Genomic DNA, 21,814 nt, shown 5'->3' with positions numbered 1-21,814 from the left:
TTTTCGAGAGGCTTAGCCTCCCCAAGCCTCTATACGCGTCGCCTATGCAGGTAGACATTATTGAGTTATTACATAGTTGATATGGTTTAACAATATGTGATTCTGTGTTTGTAGTTATGGCTGTACAAACAAATTTACAAACCAAAGGAGGGACCTTAATTTTTTTTTGTTTGTTTTTTTTCTACAGGGTGGAGTCAGTGGTTTAACAAGCTTTCTAGAATTAAATGACAACGGAGTGAATCCGAACATCCATTTTGAAATTCTGGGGACAAACTATGGAGAGGACCTTGGTAGAGGTATTCGCAAGGTGAGTCATAGACGAATAGATGATTGTTCAAGTTGAAACCTTTCTTTCATTGAGTGAGCCAAAACACTGTGTGATAATGCTACAACATTTCCAGAAGCTCAATCATGACACAGGGTGAGCTGGTGGATGGGAATGGGTAAAACTGGAATCTATTTCTATCGAAATGTAATTTTTCACTAAACATGTGTGTAGTACAGTAGTCCCTTGTGCACTGTACATGTCAGGAGACATACAGGTTTTCTGAAAATAATACGATTTTATCGTAGCCTACTTAGTACACAATCAACACAAAATAGATTATGGTGCTGTAATGACACTATACAGTACCTTACATATACTGCACACGCTTTACAGAAATATATTATTATGCCCTCCGTTAATTTATGCTATTTAGTGGGCTACTTGTATCTGTTCTGTTTATTTTTGTCCTTTCTTTGGTGTCAGTATAACAGACGTATTTTTTTTTTCAGCATTAGGGAGGGACTACTGCAATTTCCAGGAAAGGTTATTTCTTTTACACACCACCCACTTTATATATCGTGGGTGTCGGGGTCCAAAATAAATCCGCCATATATCGAGGGCCGCGATATAGCGAGAGATCAATAGAAAAACATATAGGCTAACAAATAAATACTTTACAACCTCGCCCTCACTTTATTGGCTGTGTCAGGGTCCAGTATAAATCCTCTATGCAACCTGCTTTTTCAAATGTTTCGTTTAAAAAGCTGCACACCATTTTAATTTGTACAGAGGAGGGTAATTGCTTCTCATCAACTTCAGTCTCCAGTTCATTTCATGAGTCTTCCTCTCCTTTCTAAAATGCACAAACCCGCTGCATCCCAATATAGGATGCCTATTGCTAGGGAGCTGACGTCGCTGCCTTGTGACTTTTGGTAGTGCATTGCTGCCACACGTGAACACCTCGTTGGCTTAAATAAAAACCGCTTCAGCAAGTAGATATTTAATTTGCTTTTTGTTATTGTGCAATACGTGTGTATATGATAACAGTACTATATTAATGCTTTGTTTTTAATTGTTTTGTATATTGTTGTTTGTGATGTGCAGTATAAAATAAAACAAGAAGGTTGAGGGGCCGAAAAAGCCCTGCGATGAGCTGCAAAGAAACATGAAAGTACGGGCAAAGTAAACAACTGGCATGGTTGACTAAAGGTGAAAGTTTAAAGGTTCTTTAGACATCGTTTGCAAAGATAAGCCGTTTACTGGTGGTGAATATGTGAAGAGCTGTATGCTTAAGGAATTCCTCAACAAAGACAAAATACAAGATATGCCTTTATCTGCAAAAACAGTTCACGATCGAGCTGGGAAAATGGCGTATCAGGTTGACAAGCAACAAATAGAAAATATGTTCTCGTTCAATGAATGACAACCATTACCGAACGGGAAGAGTCCTCTCTGAACATCAATCACTGAGCATATATAAAAAAGCTGCCCTATCAGGGCCCTGCTGTGAGAAGTCCTTCCCACGTCCTGCTGAAGAGGGACATCCTCACAGTAGCATATCGCCATTTTCTCTCTCACTTCACTGAGACAGGTCACAGATTGCCTCATGCTTTCTTTGTTTGAATTTGGCTGATTTATTGGTTTTTAAACCTTCAAATTATTTTGGTACATGGTAATATTATGCTTTCGAGCGTTAGTTAAGAGTGCTCCTGCCTTATTCTCGCATCAGTTTACTGACTAGAGCTGGTTTCGACCTCTCTTTTTGAGATTGGCAAGCGGCCATTACTCTCTGTTCCACTGCCTTGTGTAGTCCCCTACGCCGATTTACTCGGCCTCAGCTACTTGCAGCTCGGGCGTACGTGCCTCTCCCATGCCTTGGGCTTTCCTAAGCGACTGACACCATTCGGTGCACCCTCTACACCGACACAGACGGCGATTAATTGCCGCCACTCGGCACCGACGTGTCGCTCGGCACTGTCGTCCCCCGCCATGTCAGTGCGCGCCACTGAGTCCTCCACTGGCTTCCACCAGTGCGACCACTGTGTCGGGCAAAGCTCCCCAAACATGATGAGCATTCAACCTGTGCCAGATGTCTAGGGCCAGACCGCACATCCAGGGCACTGGCAGGCGAGTTGGTCTGCTCTCCCTGCCGCAAGTTCTCAAGAAGAACTAAGCGCAGGAGTGCAGCTGTCTCCCCAGCAGAGTCTCTCTCCCCAGAGCAGGGGAGAATGAGATCAGTGGTTCAGGGCCCCACCCAAAGGTCCCCAAGAACCCCGCCTGCCACGGTGACCAGGGACACTTCTGGATCACCGTCACCCTTTCCGCCACCGGTGCAGAGGTGCAGACATCTGTCCATGGAGGCAAGATGGTCGCTGCCCAGATGACACCGCTCAAGGGGATGTTCCCCAGGAGGAGGCAGTCACCCAGGAGATACCACAGAAACGCCATAGCTCGGCTGAGTGGAGTTTCCAGGAGCTGGAGGAGACAGTTAGGATTCAGCAGACCATGCTGGAGACCCTGTTAAAATCTCAGGGCAGATTGCCCCATACCAGCGGGCAGCCCCAATCACCCCAGTCCCGATCTCTCTCTCCGGCACACAGACCACCAAGACAACAGACACAATGCTAAAAAAGGTGTATGCGTCAGCGGCACTGTCAACCAGAGCGACCAATGCTGTGTCCATACTGGTCTTGTACCAGACACAGATGGCCGAGAGGCTGCAGAAGAGGGCAGTGGAGAGCTATTGACGATGACAAGGGCGATGATTGACCTAATGGGGGAGTTTGGTCAGGCATCAGGCAAGTCTCTAACCGTGCTGGTAGTCCCCCGAAGACACCTGTGGCTAACTCAGGCCAAGGTGATAGAGACCAAGAAGGTGGTGTTATTGGATGCCCCCATTACACCGAGGCAAACGTTTGGGGTTACCATTGAGAGGTCCCACAAGGCCACGGAGGTTGCGTCCAAATTTTCGCACCTTGCAGCCTATGCCAGAGCCCAAGATGGCCTTCACAGACTACTCCTTCAACAGGAGATCACCAATCTTCCAACAGAAGAACGCTGTGCTTGGTAAACCCAAGCGATGCCCTCGGCGGCTTTTACTCCAGGTACTTCCTGGTGCCCAAGAGGGACGTCGGTTTCAGACCAATTATGGACCTCAGGGTCCTCAACATGTTCCTCAAACAGAGGAAGTTCAACATGTTGACCGCACAGTGTATCCTCCAGGCCATCCAGCCAGGCGACTGGTTCACATCGATTGACCTGCAAGATGCCTTTACTTCCATGTCCCGATCCGTCCCGCACACAGAAAGTATCTACGCTTCACCTTTCAAGGCAATGCATACGAATTCTGTGTGCTTCCATTTGGCCTCTCGCTGGCGCCCCACACTTTTTCAAAGTGCATGGATGCAGCACTGGCTCCACTCAGGCTGCAGGGTATTCGGATCCTGAACTATCAGGATGATTGACTAGTTTGCACGCGTTCAAAAAACACGCGCCGAGGTGCACACAAAACAGGTCATAGATCATGTGACGAAGCTAAGGCTCTCTATACATCATCAGAAGAGCAACTTCATACTTTCTCACTCCACAGTGTTCCTGGGGATAAAATTGGACTCTGTGAGCATGCTTGCCTCACTGTTGGAAGACAGGATTCGGTCGTTGGAAGCCACACTCTCCCTATTCAGAGAGGATGCTTTCCTACAGGTCAAAATATAGACAGTTTGGAATGGAGACTGCATCCCCAAGTGGTGCAACAGATTTGGGAGAGGTTCCGTATTGCACGGGTCAACCTCTTTGTACAGCCGAGTCCACTCATTGCCCCCTATGGTTCTCCATGAAGAGAGACGGGGGCCCACTGGGAGTAGACGCGCTAGCCCACAACTGGCCACAGCGGCTCTTCTATGCATTCCCTCCGCTACCATTATTGCCCCTGACACTAGAGAGGATCAGTGTGGAGAGAGCACAGGTTCTGCTGGTTGCACCAAGATGGCCAAGGTGCCCCTGGTTTGCTCTCCTCTCTGACATGTTGTCTGATTAACCGTGGCAGCTCCCGCTGCGTAAGGACCTCCTGAGCCAAGCGGAGGGGCTATTATGGCACCCGAACCCAGCCCAGTTCCAATTCTGGGTCTGGCCGTTGAACGGAGCCGTCTATTCAGATGAGGTTTGCCAGATGCAGTAGTAGAAACACTATAGTCTGCTAGGGCGCTGAGCACTAGAGCCTAGTACTCATACAAATGGAAAGTTTTCCAAGACAATATTAATCTTCTTACAACACCTGTTTGACGCAGGAAAATGAGCGTCCACTTTGAAGGTATACCTTGCAGCAATATCAGTGTGCCTTGACAAGAGTGACTCGGTTTCCCCTGGGGCACAATTCCTGGCAGTGCAATTTCTTAAAGGGGCTTGGAGGCTTCTTCCTCCCATGAAAAGTATGGTCCCCAAGTGGGATCTCGAACTGGTATTGTGGGTCCTTATGGGTCCCCCATTCAAACCCATGGCGTCAGCAGAACTGCGCCCTGTTTCCTTGAAGGTGGCATTTTTAATAGCCATTACATCTGCCAGATGAGTAAGTGGACCGTAGACAACATACACTATGCCCAGTTTGGGCTCTGCGCTGTTATTTGGATAGGACGCCGTCCTGGAGACGGTCCAACCAGCTGTTTGTCTGCTACGGGTCCCACTCTAGAGGTCAGGCCCTATTGTAGCAACGTCTAGTGCACTGGGTGACAGATGCGATATGCTTGGTGTATGAACAGACGGACTCCCCGTTACCGGGGAACATTACGGTCCATTCTACCAGGGGCCAGGTAACTTTGTGGGCTTTCCTTCATGGCGCCTCCTTAGATGAGTTATGCAATTCTGCTACATGGACAGGTAGTCAGACATTTGCGCGTTTCTACCGCCTACGATGTTGCAAACCGAACGAGACCCTCTCTGGGCTCTAGAGTGTTGCAGGCGGCATGCCTTTAGGCATCATGTGGGCTCTGAGGCTATCGCCATGAGGCTGTACTGTCGGTAATCTGGAGCCACGACAGCTTTGGCACAGCTTCCCATTTGGTAATGGTTGCCATTCCATTGAAAGGGAACGTTAGGTTATTACTATGACCCTTGTTCCCTGAAAAAGAATGACAACCATTACCCTTCGAGGTCCTGTCCCCAGCTGACCTCTGATTTCGAAAGAAAATGGTGATATGCTACTGTGAGGACATCCCACTTCAGCTTTTTTACATACAGTATGCTCAGTGATTGACGGTCAGAGAGGGCTCTTCTTGTCATTGCTTGCTTGTCATTCTTTTTCAGGGAACCAGGGTTAGGGTAATAACCTAACGTTCTGCTACATATTTTTTGTTTTCTTTGGATGAGTCAACGGATGTCTGTGATATTGCACAACTCCCTGTCTTAATAAGAAATGCACTCTCTGTAACTTCCTCCGAAACTAAAATCATTTAATGTGCAACAAAGCTGGTAAACAATATTTATCATTTCAATAAAGTAGTAACGCAGGTGTATCTCTGTTGTGAATGTGGGTTGTCAAAAATCACTTGTTTTTTGGCTTGTTCAGCAACCATATGTCAAAGCAAAGTGTATTAAAAAAAAAAAAAAAAAAAAAAAAAAAACACCTATATCTTAACTTTTCATGTTGGGTTGATTTGGAATAAAAAACTCTTGCATGTTGTATTACGATTTGGTGCACTTTTAAATGATTCATGTCAGATTGATTTTTAATAATTCAGCTTTAATATGAGATGTGTGCTTTTTTGTAGTGCGTTTTAATTCTTTAGAATTGGATAAAGCAAAGGCGGAATATTGCATACATGAAAAAAGCACGTACATGTAGTTCTACTTTTATTCAGTCTCATCTTGTTAACTTACTCCAACAGTTTATCGTTTATTTTGATTGCTCTTTCACTATACCAAACCCCTTAATATAACAAATAAAAGGCTTGGACCCCAACAGGTTCGTTTTAGCGAGGGTGTACTGTAGTTCCCTGGAATTTTAGAGTTAGTTCTCTGGCACATTGATTATATATAGTTCCCCTCTCACAATTTAAAGATAAAACAACACCCATTGTACATTGGCTGTCCCATGGCAAAATGTTGGCTTGCTTTGCAGCCTGCTTAAAAGAAGTAAAGACATTCTAAAAAATGACAGATGTTACACATCCTGAATTTTCAGACTGTGACTATGGCTTCTTCTTGTGGACATTACAGGCCATTTCAATCAACTTAATGTTAAACTTCAAGGGCAAGGAAACACAGTCTTATCTCTACAGCAGGCAGTGTTTGCATTTGAATCCAAATTGATAGTGAGACTGGCAGACTGACTCACTTTGAGATGTTACGAATGTTTCAAGATTCATGCATGTTAGAGGATACTAGCAACAATCTAGATCTGTAACAGCTTGTGGTGTTTACTTCTGATCTGTTAATGTCATTCAAGCCTTGTTGTGTGAACTTTCGCAGACACAGAACTTTGTTCAAGTTTATGATTCATCCCCATGAAACTTGTATGGAAGCACTTCACTGATCTGGAAAAATCCGCAGAATTTTTCCATCTGTTAATCCGTTAAAAAATATTTTCTAAAGTGATCCTCCTTTTTATCAGCCAGAGGATCACATTTGATGCATCATTTTCTGCGGTTCTTGGACGCGTTAAATTAATAAGCAATTACCATCTTAGCGGTGTAATGTGCCAAAAAAATGGTTCTAGTTCAAATGTGTTAACTTAGCAATGCTGTATAAATACAATCAAAATCGAAACTTGTCTCAAAACAGCGGAAAATAATGAAGCAAAACATAAATGCAAACCAAGACCAGCTGTAAAGACAAAAAGGGGAAATTCTTGCTTTTGGAGCTTGAGCTGATTGTGTCATTCGTTGACTGCGTGTTTAACTTCATGGACAGCATAAAACAAACAAACATGATATATTATTATTATTATTATTATTATTATTATTATTATTATTATTATTATTATTATTATTATTATTATTATCTGTTTGTGTACACTGTTAAAACAGCCAGAATCGCTTTTGACAAGCAGAGGTGGACGGGCTACTGATCCCGGAAAACAGAGATCAGCCCTGCTTTTTATCCACTCTGAATGTCTGGCCAGTACAATGCATTGTACTGCGTGATGAGGGGAAGGAGTCCCTGCCACTTTCCCATCCCCCACCCCAGGAGCGTCAGAGCCAATGTGACACACCCTTCAGAGTCCCCAGCAAAGTTCGGCCTCTTTGCACAGCCCAGATGCGAACTGGTGCCGGCCAAGTGGCAGCGCTTTAACTGGATGAGCCCCTCGGGGACCCCATTCCAACGTTAATAACAAAGCAGCACCCCTATAGTTAGCAGCATTGGTGATGGGCTGATTTTAGAATGTGGTGCCACTGAGAATTTAAAAAAAAAATCAGATATTCTTTTTTGGGGCATTTTCAATCACCGTACTATACAAGCTTCTAACACAGGTACACAGACATTCTGGACACGCTAGATGTCCTTCATGAAACAGTTCGCAAGAAGCATGGCACCTGAGTGCAAGTCCTTTGGAGCCTTCTGACGGCTTGTCTACAGTGATCACTGTAAATAAAATACAACTGTCAACCTGTGTTTACATTTCTAAATTGCAGTATTTAAGTGGATCAGAACAGTAAACGCTACTTTTCTATTTGTTTGCTCTAAACATTTTATGTGAAACATTGTAGGAAGGAGTGTGTGACCTAAATATTTATTTACTTAAATAGATAAGCAGGTTTGATGCTGACATAGTTTTATTAACATTTAACAGAATAGCAACCGAATGCATGGCTGCCGTCATTTACAAGGGTTACAGTTTTGTTCAATGGCTTTCACCATCTCCATAATAAAAATGGTTCCATTGTCACTGCTTTGATCTAAAGTGCTGTCACTCTTTATACTGACAGATAGTCGTATCAACCATTCTCAATCTGGTGGAAGTTCTCACTATCTATTTGCAGTATATCCTACATTTTGCTTAATTAGACCTTTTTACTTGTTTCCAGCTCTTAAACAGTTGCAGTTCAAGTTACTTTGGAACGAAAACCAGCAGCCACAGGGGGTCCCCAGGACCGAATTTGAAAAGCCCTGGGGTAGAATATGAATATAAAACACATTTGAATATATTTGAATATGAATATAATGCACAAATTTGTTTACATCCCTGTTAGTGAGCATTTCTCCTCTGCCAGGATAGTCCATCCACCTGACAGGTGTGGCATATCAAGAAGCTGATTAAACAGCATGATCATTACACGGGTGCACCTTGTGCTGGGGACAATAAAAGACCACTCTAAAATGTGCAGTGTTGTCACAAAATACAATGCCACAGATGTCTCAAGTTTTGAGGGAGCATGCAATTGGCTTGCTGACTGCAGGAATGTCCACCAGAGCTGTTGCCAGAGAATTGAATGTTCATTTCTCTACCATAAGCCGCCTCCAGTGTCGTTTTAGAGAATTTGGCAGTACATCCAACCTGCCTCACAACCGCAGACCACGTGTAACCTCGCCAGCCCAGGACCTCCACATCCGGCTTCTTCACCTGCGGGATCGTCTGAGACCAGCCACTCAGACAGCTAATGAAACTGTGGGTTTGCACAACCGAAGAATTTCTGCACAAACTGTCAGAAACCGTCTCAGGGAAGCTCATATGCGTGCTCATCGTCCTCACCAGGGTCTTGACCTGACTGCAGTTCGGCATTGTAACCGACTTCAGTGGGCAAGTGCTCACCTTCGATAGCCACTGGCACGCTGGAGAAGTGTGCTGTTCATGAATGAATCCCAATTTCAACTGCACCGGGCAGACGGCAGACAGCGTGTATAGCGTCATGTGGGCGAGCGGTTTGCTGATGTCAACGTTGTGAACAGAGTGCCCCATGGTGGCAGTGGGGTTATGGTATGGGGAGGCGTAAGCTACGGACAACGAACACAATTGTATTTTATCAATGGCAATTTGAATGCACTGAGATACTGTGACGAGATCCTGAGGCCCATTGTCATGCTATTCATCCGCTGCCATCACCTCATGTTTCTGCATGATAATGCATGGCCCTGTTGCCAGGATCTGTACACAATTCTTGGAAGCTGAAAATGTCCCAGTTCTTCCATGGCCTGCATACTCACCAGACATGCCACCCACTGAGCATGTTTGGGATGCTCTTGATCGACGCGTACAACAGCGTGTTTTAGTTCCCGCCAATATCCAGCAAGTTCACACAGCCATTGAAGAGGAGTGGGGGACAACATTCCACAGGCCACAATCAACAGCCTGATCAACTCTATGTGAAGGAGATGTGTCCAACAGATGCATATCTGTATTCCCAGTCATGTGAAATCCATAGATTAGGGCCTAATGAATTTATTTCAATTGACTGATTTCATTATATGAGCTGTAACTCGGTAAAATCTTTGAAATTGTTGCGTTTATATTTTTGTTCAGTGTAAAATTAATTACTTACATTTTTAGATGTATTTGATGTTTTTTTGATTCTCATTAAAATCCAAAATAGAAAAATAGATGATGTTGCTTGCCGGAAAAATCCCTCTGCGATAACTAGACGCTCCTCACTTGCTCTGCTGTATGGTCTTCTGACTGACCAAATCATCATTTTCAAATTTTCAAATTGCCTTTCAGTGAAGTCATGTAGGTAGACAGAGACAATTCTGTCTGCTCCTCAAAGGGCTTGACTGTCTCCGTGATAAATTTGGTGCTTTTTGATGATGGATTGCCATGATTACACAGCGTAAAAAAGGGAAACGGCACACAATCGAACATTCCCGATGGCAGCTACCCAACAAACACTGGAGGAATCAAACATAGCCGACGGAGGCTGCAAAGGGTTTAAGAATGTACTCTATATAATATAAAACCTTCAATCTATTATCTGTTAAACATGTGCTATATATAATATAAAACCTTCAATCTATACTTGAAATATACTTGTCTACCAACAGCAAGTTTACTTGTTGAATTTTTCTATGAAGTCCTTTCCGCGATGATTCATCCAATGGGATCAACACAGTATTTACATGTTTTCCTCTTTTTTTTTTTAATTCTTCAACCACAAGTGTGTCCTAACATAGTCTTTTGGATTCTTTCCAATCCAGCAGTCCGAACAGTTTTTTGTCCAAACAGTCCTCTTTGATACACAGCAGAGATATGCCTCATCCTGACGTGGTCTGTCTGCTTTACTCCCCACAGTCCTATGTCTCTCACCTGTATAGCATCTGCAGTTGAGGTTTGCTTTGTGGTTTTCTTCAGTCAAGGAGATGCATCTGTGGGTTTTGAGTTTGAGAGCCCTGTGTTCTTTTTGGGTTTGGTTTATATAACATAGACTGTTAGGGGTCTGAGGTGTACTCTCCATATAAGGTAATAATTCAGGTTCTAAGAGTTTTTAATTGTGTAGTTCTCGCTGCAGTGAACAAACTCTCCATTGGTTTGATACTTGTACATTTGTTGCACCATAGTCATGTTATATTTGATTTAATTAGTCTTGTTGCCAGTGATTAATCAGTCTACCAGGAATACCTCCTACATGGTAACATTCTGGTTTACTAAGTGAACCTAGAAAGAACATAACTGTGGTATGTAATACTCATACCAAGTTGTTGCTGTTTAATACATGGAGTGGAATGTCCCTCCAGGACAAGAGTTACCTACCCCTGTTCTATTGAGTACATGCTGCCTCTTATTGGATAGGTCACAAGGGTAACATCAGTCTGGCTTTTTTTTAAAATCTGGCTGTGGCAGAGCAAAGCTCTGCCCTTTTTAAATTGGCAGGGGTGGGGTTAATTTCCCCTACCTGCCTGGGTTTATTATGTTCAGGTAGCTGGGGTTGATTAGTTGATTAAATGATTAACTTAATTAACGATCAATCAGCGCCCAGCCACCTGACATAAAAGGAGGCCTCTGCTTCTCATTTGGGAGGAGGGAGCTGAGGAAGCAGGTTGGTGTTTGTGGTGTGTGAATTCTACTTCCAGTGAAGGCATTGCCCAGCCTGGAAACCTTTATTTTTTTGTAAGTTTGTTTTTTGTACTGTTTTTTTGTGTTTAAATCCCTTAATTTTGCCCTTGTGCACTTTTATTTTTGTGTATTTATAATAAAATAATTATTTTTTTGAACTACAGACTGTCTCTGGGCCTCTATCCGCTCGCCAGCCTGCCAGACTGGCTTTAAGTGGCTTTCTTTTTAAAAAATACCACATCACAGATAGACTTTACAATTTTTTTCGGGTCAGTGTAATTGACAAGCATATCACACAGCATCTTGAATCTTCTGTTGAGCCTCTGTTAGAAACCCCCCTGACAGCACCTTCAGTGATAGATATCTCTGTGGATGAAAATCCAATCTCCTAGCTGCTTTGATTTTAATAAGGCTCAAATAGATGTAATTAAGCAGTGGGTATTGTGCTGCTTACCAACGAGTGTTGCTCCTCTGAGCCATTAGCTGTGTCTTTTTGTATCAGCATGTTAATGACATTGGACTATTATATAATACTCAACAAGTGCATTAACAGTCAAAAACCAATGAACCTATTATAGTGTTTTATAATATATTTTGACCAGTGCATTTATGCAAAATCCAGACCTATCAGCAAAAAAGGTTTCTGACAGTTCCTCAGCTTTGTGTTTTTTTTTTGTTTTGTTTTGTTTTTATATTTGGTTTGTCTTCCTTGTAGAAGCTGGTGCTTCAAATTTCTATACTGGACATGAATCTCCTTTCAGAGTCACAAGACAAAAGTTAGTACCAGTACCTTGAAAACAAGACAACTTTCTAAAAAGTATATACAGTGCCTTGCAAAAGTATTCAGACCCCTGACCAATTCTCTCATATTACCGAATTACAAATGGTACATTGAAATTTAGTTCTGTTTGATATTTTATTTTTAAACACTGAAACTCAGAATCAATTATTGTAAGGTGACATTGGTTTTATGTTGGGAAATATTTTTAAGAAAAATAAAAAACTGAAATATCTTGCTTGCATAAGTATTCAACCCCTGTGCTGTGGAAGCTCCCAGTTTGCACCAATGAAAGAAATTGCCCTAACGAGGACACAACATGGCTTGGAGTGGAGTAATGGTGCACCAGTCAACCATATCAAGAGCTCTGCATAACACTGGCCTGTATGGGAGGGTGGCAAGAAAGAAGCCGTTACTCAAAAAGTACCATCTGAAAGCTCGTCTGGAGTTTGCCAGAAAGCATGATAGTGACCCAGCTGCGATGTGGGAAAAGGTTTTGTGGTCAGATGAAACCAAGACGGAGCTTTTTGACAAAACTCAAAGCGCTATGTGTGGCACAAACCTAACACTGCCCATGCCTCAAGACACACCATCCTTACAGTGAAGTATGGTGGTGGCAGCATCATGCTGTGGGGATGCTTCTCATCAGCAGGGACTGGGCATCTTGTTACAATTGAAGGAAGAATGGATGGAGCAAAATACAGGAAAATACTGCAAGAGAATCTGCATCAGTCCGCTAAAAAACTGAAGCTTGGGAGGAAATTCACCTTTCAGCAGGACAATGATCCCAAGCACAAGGCCAAAGCAACATTGGAGTGGCTTAAGAACAAAAAGGTGAATGTCCTACAGTGGCCCAGTCAAAATCCTGATCTCAATCCCATTGAGAATCTGTGGCACTATTTGAAAATTGCGGTCCACAAGCATCGTCCAACCAACCTGAAAAACCTGGAGCAAATCTGCCAAGACAAATGGGCCAAAATCACTCAGACACTGTGCTGGTACATACTTACCCCAAAAGACTTAAAGCTGTTATTGCAGCGAAAGGTGGTTCTACCAAATATTAATGTGTGGGGGTTGAATACTTATGCAAGCAAGATATTTCAGTTTTTATTTTTCTTAAAACTATTTCCCAACATAAAACCAATGTCACCTTACAATAATGATTTTGATTTTAAGTGCTTTAAAATAAAATAAGGAACAGAACGAAATTGCAATGTACCATTTGTAATTCGGTAATATGAGAGAATTGGTCAGGGGTCTGAATACTTTTGCAAGGCACTGTGTGTGTGTGTGTGTGTGTGTGTGTGTGTGTGTGTGTGTGTGTATATATATATATATATATACACACACACACACACACACACACACACACACACACACTACCGGTGAAAAGTTTTAGAACACCCCCATTTTTCTAGTTTTTATTGAAATTTAAGCAGTTCAAGTCCAGTGAATAACCTGAAATGGTACAAAGGTAAGCGGTAAACTGCCAGAGGTTAAAAAAAAAGTTTAGGTTACCAAAAACTGAAAGATAATGTACATTTCAGAGTTATACTGTGACAGGATGACAGAGGGCTGAGACTCACAGACAATGTAAAGCAATGTCTGCAGCAATGGAAGTAAATTAAGCCTTGAAAGTTGATGCTAACAATTCCTACAGGTGTCCCAACTTTTGTTGATTACTTACAAACCCTCTGTCTGTATAAAAGCAGTGTTGGAACAGACTGTGTTACTCCACCCTCTTAAGCATTATTTGGACAGTATTGTACTGCAGGAAGTAGTATATTGCTATCATAATGGCGAGAAAAAGGCAATTAACAAAGGAAGACAGACAGACCATTATAACCCTTAAAAGTGTAGGTCTTTTCTTTAGAGAAATTGTAAAGAAAGCCAAGGTGTCAGAGAGTACAGTTTCCTACACCATCAAAAGGCACTTGGAAACTGGAGGAAACTCTGACAGGAAGAGGTCTGGCAGACCCAAAGCCACAATAGAATCAGAATACAAGTTTCTGAGAGTCAACAGCTTGCGTGATAGGCGGCTCACAGGACAACAGCTTCAAACACAGCTTAACACTGATCGAAGTAAGCAAGTCTCAATTTCAGCTGTGAAGAGAAGACTTCGAGCTGCAGGTTTGACAGGTCGAGTGGCAGTAAGAAAGCCATTGCTAAGATGGAAAAATAAGAAAAAGAGGCTTGCCTGGGCCAAGAAGCACCGCCAGTGGACTACTGAAGACTGGAAGAAGATCTTATGGACCGATGAATCAAAATTTGAAATCTTGGGTTCATCACACAGGGTTTTTATACGCCGTCGAGTAGGCGAAAGGATGGTTCCTCGGTGTGTGACACCAACTGTCAAACATGGAAGAGGAAGTGTGATGGTCTGGGGCTCTTTTGCTGGATCCAGAGTCAGTGACTTGCACAGAGTGAGTGGCACCCTGAACCAAAATGGCCAGCACAGCATTTTTTGCAGCGCCATCAGTACCCTCTGGTATACGCCTAGTTGGTCAGGGGTTCATCCTACAGCAAGATAATGACCCAAAACATACCTCCAGGCTATGTCAGAACTAGCTTAGAAGAAAAGAACAAGACGGAAGGCTTCAAATCATGGAATGGCCAGGACAGTCTCCAGACTTAAACCCCATTGAGCTGGTTTGAGATGAACTGGACAGAAGGGTGAAAGCAAAGCAACCTACAACACATTTGTGGAAACTTCTGCAACAGTGTTGGGAAGAACAACATCAGTATTTGATTTCTATTGTAGAAAGAATGCCACAAGTGTGTTTGGCTGTTATATCTGCAAAAGGTGGCTACTTTGATGAGTCAAAAATTTAGATTAAATTGTGTTAAACAAAACAATTCCATGATTTCTTTTTTATCTCCAATTGTTTATTTGTCCTATGCTTTAATTTCAGAGTACATTGAGGCATTAAACTGCGTAAATTTCAATAAAAACTTGAAAAATGGAGGTGTTCTTTTGACCGGTGTGTGTGTGTGTGTGTGTGTGTGTGTGTGTATGTGTGTATATATATATATATATATATATATATATATATATATATATATATATATATATATATGTGTGTGTGTGTGTGTGTATATATATATATATATATATATATATATATATATATATATATATATATATATATGTGTGTGTGTATATATATATATATATATATATATATATATATATATATGTATATATATATATATATATATATATATATATATATATATGTGTGTGTGTGTATATATATATATATATATATATATATATATATATCCCATTACTATATTTATATATATATATAGTCATTTCATACCTTTGTTGTGAACTAAATGTCAGTAAAGTATGGAAACAACACTTGATTTACAGAACAACTGGGGATGCAATTTTTCCTCACCCAGACCCTTTACTTACTAAATATCTTGATACCCGATATACCATCTCCTCTTTAGAAATGAGCTTTCCTTTTTCTAGGAAAGAAATACAACTTCAGTTGGGGAATTCGTTGCCAGATAACCTCACTCAGACTACAGTGGTAATGTCATAGCATTGCAATCCTATTTTTTCTTATCAGCTTTGAATCAGCTGCACCTCATTTAGTCCTGCCCCTCAGGTGACAAAAGAGAATGGAAAATACATTAAAGAAAACAGCAACTGTGAACATAAAGACAGACTGGACATGGTTTTGAGTTACGCTCTGACATCAATCGCTGAATTTTCCGTATTCAGTGGGGATTTGTCATTTATTCTATTTATACCACAAAACTAACATTTTAGAATATTAAAATATAAACATGCTGTGTTTCTTATGCGAGGCCCCATTACCAGGATATTTCTTTGGCTCTAAAAAGTGCAGTTTAGTATTTGCTCTTTCACAAAAATGGATTTAACTCTTTTATGTTCCCAGCAACAACAACAATGCAGCGCACAGACTGCGCATAATATAATCTTATCCTCACTGCTCATTGGTTGGGCTACAGTAGGTGATTTGCATAACTTCATAGCACAGCGAGCCCACAGAGGGCGGTATGCACACACAACAAGGGCAGACACACACAAGAAAGCAACAGACAGCAGGTCATACACAGACAACAAGTTCAGTGCAGAACACAAAGTCCTAATTTTCAGTCTCATTTGACCCGGTGCTACAGTATTATTATGATTTATGCATTATATATGATGGTGAAAAGTGTTTTTGTTACTATTGTTTGACAGGATGAGCGAGATTCTATCCGCCATTCTTTGTTTATGTTTTAATTACCCTGTGAGAATGCGTGACTGTCAGCTACTGCTTGTTTAACTGGCAGATTATTAAACCCATGCCAAATGTGACCGAGGGATAATAAAATAACTGATAGCTAGTTAGTCCCCTACAATCGTCCGAGGTCACACCCAGATAGAGTTGTTTTTAAAAGTAGCAGCATAGACAGAATAACTCCAAATAAAATAATAAGGTACACAATAATGAATGAATTACTGTAAATAAAATCAATAAATAACGAAAATATGCATAAATTACATTATAATGACTAAATGCATTTACACAGCTGAAGTAAGACTGTCATGCTTTGTAACTTGGATTATAAATGAAATTACTTCCCAAACTATAAGGATATTTGAAAAAACATTTTACAAACACTACCATTTCATACCCTATTGTTATCGTGTATGTCATTTGGACAGAGCAACTTCTACACCAAAGTAATTAAGCCAGAAAACCAGGAGAAAATGAAAACTACAAAACTGGCGCATAGTCAAGCATTTATACATTCAACTGAGTTATGCATTCATGTTTATACAAAGATAGAAGTAATTACTGTTTAGTATATGAGTGCCTTACTGCTTAGTAATGAGCAAAAACATGTCAGCGCTATTCAGTTTGCAAAATAGTCATTATGGACCTTTTGTCTATTTAATCAGTAAGATTCTTTTGAATGTGCAGAACTGCCAATACATAATGGTTAACAAGTCATGTTTTTGTCTTGGTAGGCATACTAACACACTACCATAATACTCAGTACAAAAATAAAATACACAAACATAATATTGAATATGGAAATAAAACACCCAAACATAATATTAAATATGGACATAACAAAAGAAAGTAGACCCTGACACAATCTGACCCCTTCTGGTTTCGTCACTTTTTGTGAGTGCCGGTGTCACAGAAAATAAGTAGCCTGGAAAATAAGTGGCCTCTTGCCTTTTTTGCGCATGCGCGAAATTCTAAATTTAAAGGGGAGGCTCGTTGGAGTGTCTGAAGCTTGCAGGACGCCATTGTTTTTTTTTTTTTTTTTTTTTTAAGAAGTGAGAGGTACTGCAAACAGTTTTTTTTTTTTACTACAAAAAGTGTTTTTGGTTTAACACTGTGACATTTGTCATTTCAAATGTCAGTGTAAAGTAAATTCACGTTTATTGTATTTATGTTATGTAGTTGAATTTAATCTTGAGGAGATTGATAGCTGTATTTGAATATGCAATGTGTTTTTAGCAAAAATAAATGTTTTAAAAACATCTTTTTGATAGTATAGTTTATATTTATAAAAAAAAATAATAATAAATTACAGACTATAACAAAACACAGCACACTTATTTGGAAAAGTGTACCTGCATGAAATCAACAGAGTGTAGGTTTAGTATATCAGATGTGTAAAATTAATGTAAAAGGTTATGTATTTTATGCTTAACATTTGGTAACTTTACAGTATGTAGTCAGAATGATTGGGATGTTTTTAGTATGTTGCAGGTGGGGGGTGGGTAGTCAAGACATAATATACACAATTAACTCTTTCATCTGTAAGTATCTTTAAAGAAAGTATATGCTTGGAAGACTTGTTAAAGTGCATCACTTACATTTTCTTATGTTTTTAAAACAGTCACCATTAAGTGTTTCAGATTTCTCAAACTCTACTTACAGTAGTGTTCAGAATTAATGGAACAGTGATTAAAAAAAAAGTAAATGCATACTACTGAAAAAACTCATTTCACAAAAGGAAGTGTTTTATTTTCTTAATGAAGAATTATCACATTCAGTACTCTATAATGTAGTGCAGGTAGGTAATGGGAAAACTAAATCATAAAAAGCATAGTTTGCTAGTAACATAGGACATATCACACATTTGTTTCATAAACATAAATAAAATAGCATACTAGAACAGATTGAAAGAGCAGGCTTTACATGAAGAACATAGGTAGATGTTAAGGCTGAAAGCTGGACCATGATAAAACTGCCCAATGAGGCACTAAAACAATATGAATTGGTATTGAAAACTATACCACATGAATATTCTGTCTCTATGATCTACATCTTAACATTATCATTATATGATTTTTCATACCTTTTTGCAAGGCCTAATGTACTGAACTAGTACCGTGTATCATAATTGTTATTGAATGTTCATTAATATATAACAATAAGTCAATAAGAGATGAAAACTAAGCTTCTCAGAGGAATTAAAAAAAATAATTAAAAAAAAGAAAAAGGAGAAAAAATATGAAAGATGTTTCCTTTGAAAGGGAAAATAGAGGGAGAAAGAGTAAGAGAGACAGAAAGAATGAGAGTGAGAGAGGAAAGTGGTCAGCTTGCAAGTTATAAAAGGTAGGTAGTAAGATGATAAGTCAGGGAAGACATGGAAGTCTAAGTTCATTAAAATTTAAAAGAAAGACATTCTAGGCTGTTTAAGCCTTTTTCGGTAGTTCCATGTAGGGTATATTTAATTTTTTCAAGCTTGTTGTTGCATGAGTTCCCTTAGCCATTGAATATGTGAGGGTGGGACAGCTTGCTTAAAGGCAAATAGAATCAGGCGTCTAGCCAGAAGGGTAGAGGCCATCGAGTCCGACTGTAGCTTTGTCAAAGGATTGTCACTAGGTGTTACACCAAATAATGCAATCATAAGGTTGAGATTGACAGGTAGCTGTAGGGTCTGGGAAAGAGTCTCGAAGGCAGATGTACCGAAGGGGGCCAACTCAGGACAGGACCAAAATATATGGGTGAGCGTGGCATGAGCTATCTTTTACTGTCTCAAGTTGGATCCAAATATGAGTACATCTTGGCCAAGCTGACATTGGGAGAGGTGAATGCGATGTAAAACGTCAAATTGTATCAGCCAATGGCGGGCACAGACCACCATTATTATTATTATTATTATTATTATTATTATTATTATTATTATTATTATTATTATTATTATTTATTTCTTAGCAGACGCCCTTACCCAGAATCCCATACCCTGTTCCCACAAAAAATGTTAGGTTAGACAGCAAAGGAAACAAGCCGGTAACATGCGAAAAGGCAGGCAAATACAGCCAGGGCAGAAAAAAGTATATTAATACAAGTCTGTGTTGTTCTAGCGTTTCGTTTGAATATCAGTGAATTAATGCTATTACATACAACTACTAGTAGTAGTAATAATAATAATAATAATAATAATAATAACATTATTATTATTAATATAAAATATGGTTTATTATATAATATTATAATTATTATAATAATAATAATAATAATTATTATAATAATAATAAAAGAATTGCTTTTTTTATTTTTATGAACGAAGTTTAAAAAAAAAAACCCAAAAAGCAAAAAGGTTAACAAAGAAACTCTGTGCAAATATTATAAAATTAAAATGCTAACTAAAAAAAAAAAAAAAAAAAAAAACCTTAGGGTGAGTAGAACATCCAAAAACCAGCGTCGCCAGGATCAGTACAGGTGTCACGGGAAACAAGTTAGCCGTGAAATAAGTTACCGTTTGCCTTTTGAGCTTTTCTACGCATCCGCGATGCTTAGAACTTAAAGGCAAGGTTCTCTGTTCATCGAAAATTACAGGACACAATTTTTTTTTTGTTTTTGTTTTGTTTTTTTGAGAAACGAAAACAAGTTTTGCATTGCAGACAGTAATTTTTGTTTAAATGTGTTGTCATCTTATTTATCGAAGTGTAATGTAGGCAGTATTTTTTTCGTAAATTGTAAAGTGTATCGTAATGTATATTGACGTTTCATTTGTATTATAAATACATTTTATTTTAAGGAAATTTGCTTGCTATATTTTAGTTATTTTTTAACATAAATAGATATTTTTAAAAACATTACTTTGTCGGTATAATTTATGTCTGCATAGTTAAAATCACTACTAAAAAATACGTGTTTAAGTGTTTATGTAAGCTTACTTAACAGTTATATTATTTTCATAGAAAATTGCTCGGTGACTTTGAACGTTTTCAATAAATTGAGTGGGAAAGTGCGTACAAACACGTTTCTTCATGTAGAGAATAATATTTTTGACGTTATAATCAAGTCTACGTGGGATATATAAACCTGTAGAAAACGTACACGTTTTTAGTGGAAGATGGTGCTCTAAGGTGTGTATATAATATGAGAAATGCACAAAACGATTAGCTTCCTATACATACCGCCCTAAAGTGCAGTTATATTGTTTATATGAACATCTGTAATCCTACTTGACATGGTGGATGTACTTGTACAGCACCAAGCACTGTACTAATAATTCAAATAGCTCTCCAATTTAATGAAGTACCCTGTGCAAATATCTAATCCTCACTTCTACAATAAAGTCCCCACTCATCAGTCGCTGTATTTCAGGAAAGCTAAAACATCATACCACAGGTTATACTTTTTACTTGTAAATTATTGTGTGAAGCTGCACGTGAGAACTTGCTCTTAATGTTATCTGATTTGTTTTAATTATTATGTTTTACACCAGATCTCATTAATTAAATATAAATATATCATGAATATAATGTAGATGTCATACAGCATTCATTGCATACCATACAGTAATACTTATGTCTATATACATTTCTCAATAACAAAGATATTTAAAAATTGCACTTTTATTAAAACAATACACACAATACCTGTACACAATTCAAAATATACAACACAAAACAATATATACAATAAAAACAAAGGTGTAAGGGTGGGTATGGGAAGGGAAGGATATATTTACAGAAGGTGCGGTTTTTTAGGAGTACATCATTACCAGTGTCATTCATATAGACGCTCCCCCCCCCCCCCCCCCCCCCAAAAAAAAAAAAAAAAAGCACCTGATTTAATTTCAGGATGCCGAATTAGCATCCCCTTACAAAATCCAAAATGACTCTGTTCACCCAGTCACGTGGTTTATTTTTTTTTGGGGGGGGGGGGGGGGGGGGGTTTTTCTTTTTTTTTTTTTTTTTTTTTTGGCGATGCCTTTACATCTTTCCAAAGACATGGCTAGGTGATGCACAAGAAAATTATTTTTGTATTTGTAATAGCTCATGCAGATTTGTTAAATCTGTTTTCATTTTTCTAACTTTTCAATTTACCTAAATCATTGCCTCCATCATGAATCACCAGAATATCAGGTTTTTTTAAGAAATTAAAAAAAAAAAATCATAAACAAAACTTAAAAAAAATAAAAGCCACCTAAGCCCCCTGCGTCCGAACCAGCGGACAGAGGAGTTTGGCAGCGGCAGGTCCAGCCCGAGGCGATTTTTTCTTTGGTAACTTCCATGAAGTTCCTGTGTGTGTATATATGCCACGCACGCACGCACACACACACACACGCGTTTTTGTTGAAACACATTTTAATAGAAAGCAGCAAAATTGTCATTCTCAATTATTTAAACAATATAGAATCATCATAAGCTATTACTGAGATTTCGTTCACACTTATTAAATACTACATTTTTCATTTTTTTTTTTTTTTTTTTATTCTAGTTTAGTTCTAAATCTGTCAGAGTGAAGAATTTCACTGCTTGAAATAGGGAAACTATCTGTACAAATTA

General features: G+C 39.5%; 1 protein-coding gene across 1 annotated transcript in view; it reads left to right on the top strand.

Annotated features, from left to right (window-relative positions):
• Positions 1-21,814, top strand: part of LOC121319581 (glutamate receptor ionotropic, delta-2-like) — a 603,766-nt gene that overhangs the window by 421,240 nt on the left and 160,712 nt on the right. The window contains exon 8 of the mRNA XM_041257164.1: positions 188-307. Coding sequence (XP_041113098.1) covers positions 188-307 — 120 coding nt within the window. The remainder of the gene's footprint in view (positions 1-187; positions 308-21,814) is intronic.

The sequence above is a fragment of the Polyodon spathula genome, chromosome 1, assembly GCF_017654505.1.
Source record: "Polyodon spathula isolate WHYD16114869_AA chromosome 1, ASM1765450v1, whole genome shotgun sequence".
Lineage (NCBI taxonomy): Eukaryota > Metazoa > Chordata > Actinopteri > Acipenseriformes > Polyodontidae > Polyodon > Polyodon spathula.
The sequence above is the reverse complement of the archived record's forward strand: the minus strand, read 5'-3'. Positions and strand labels throughout refer to the sequence as shown.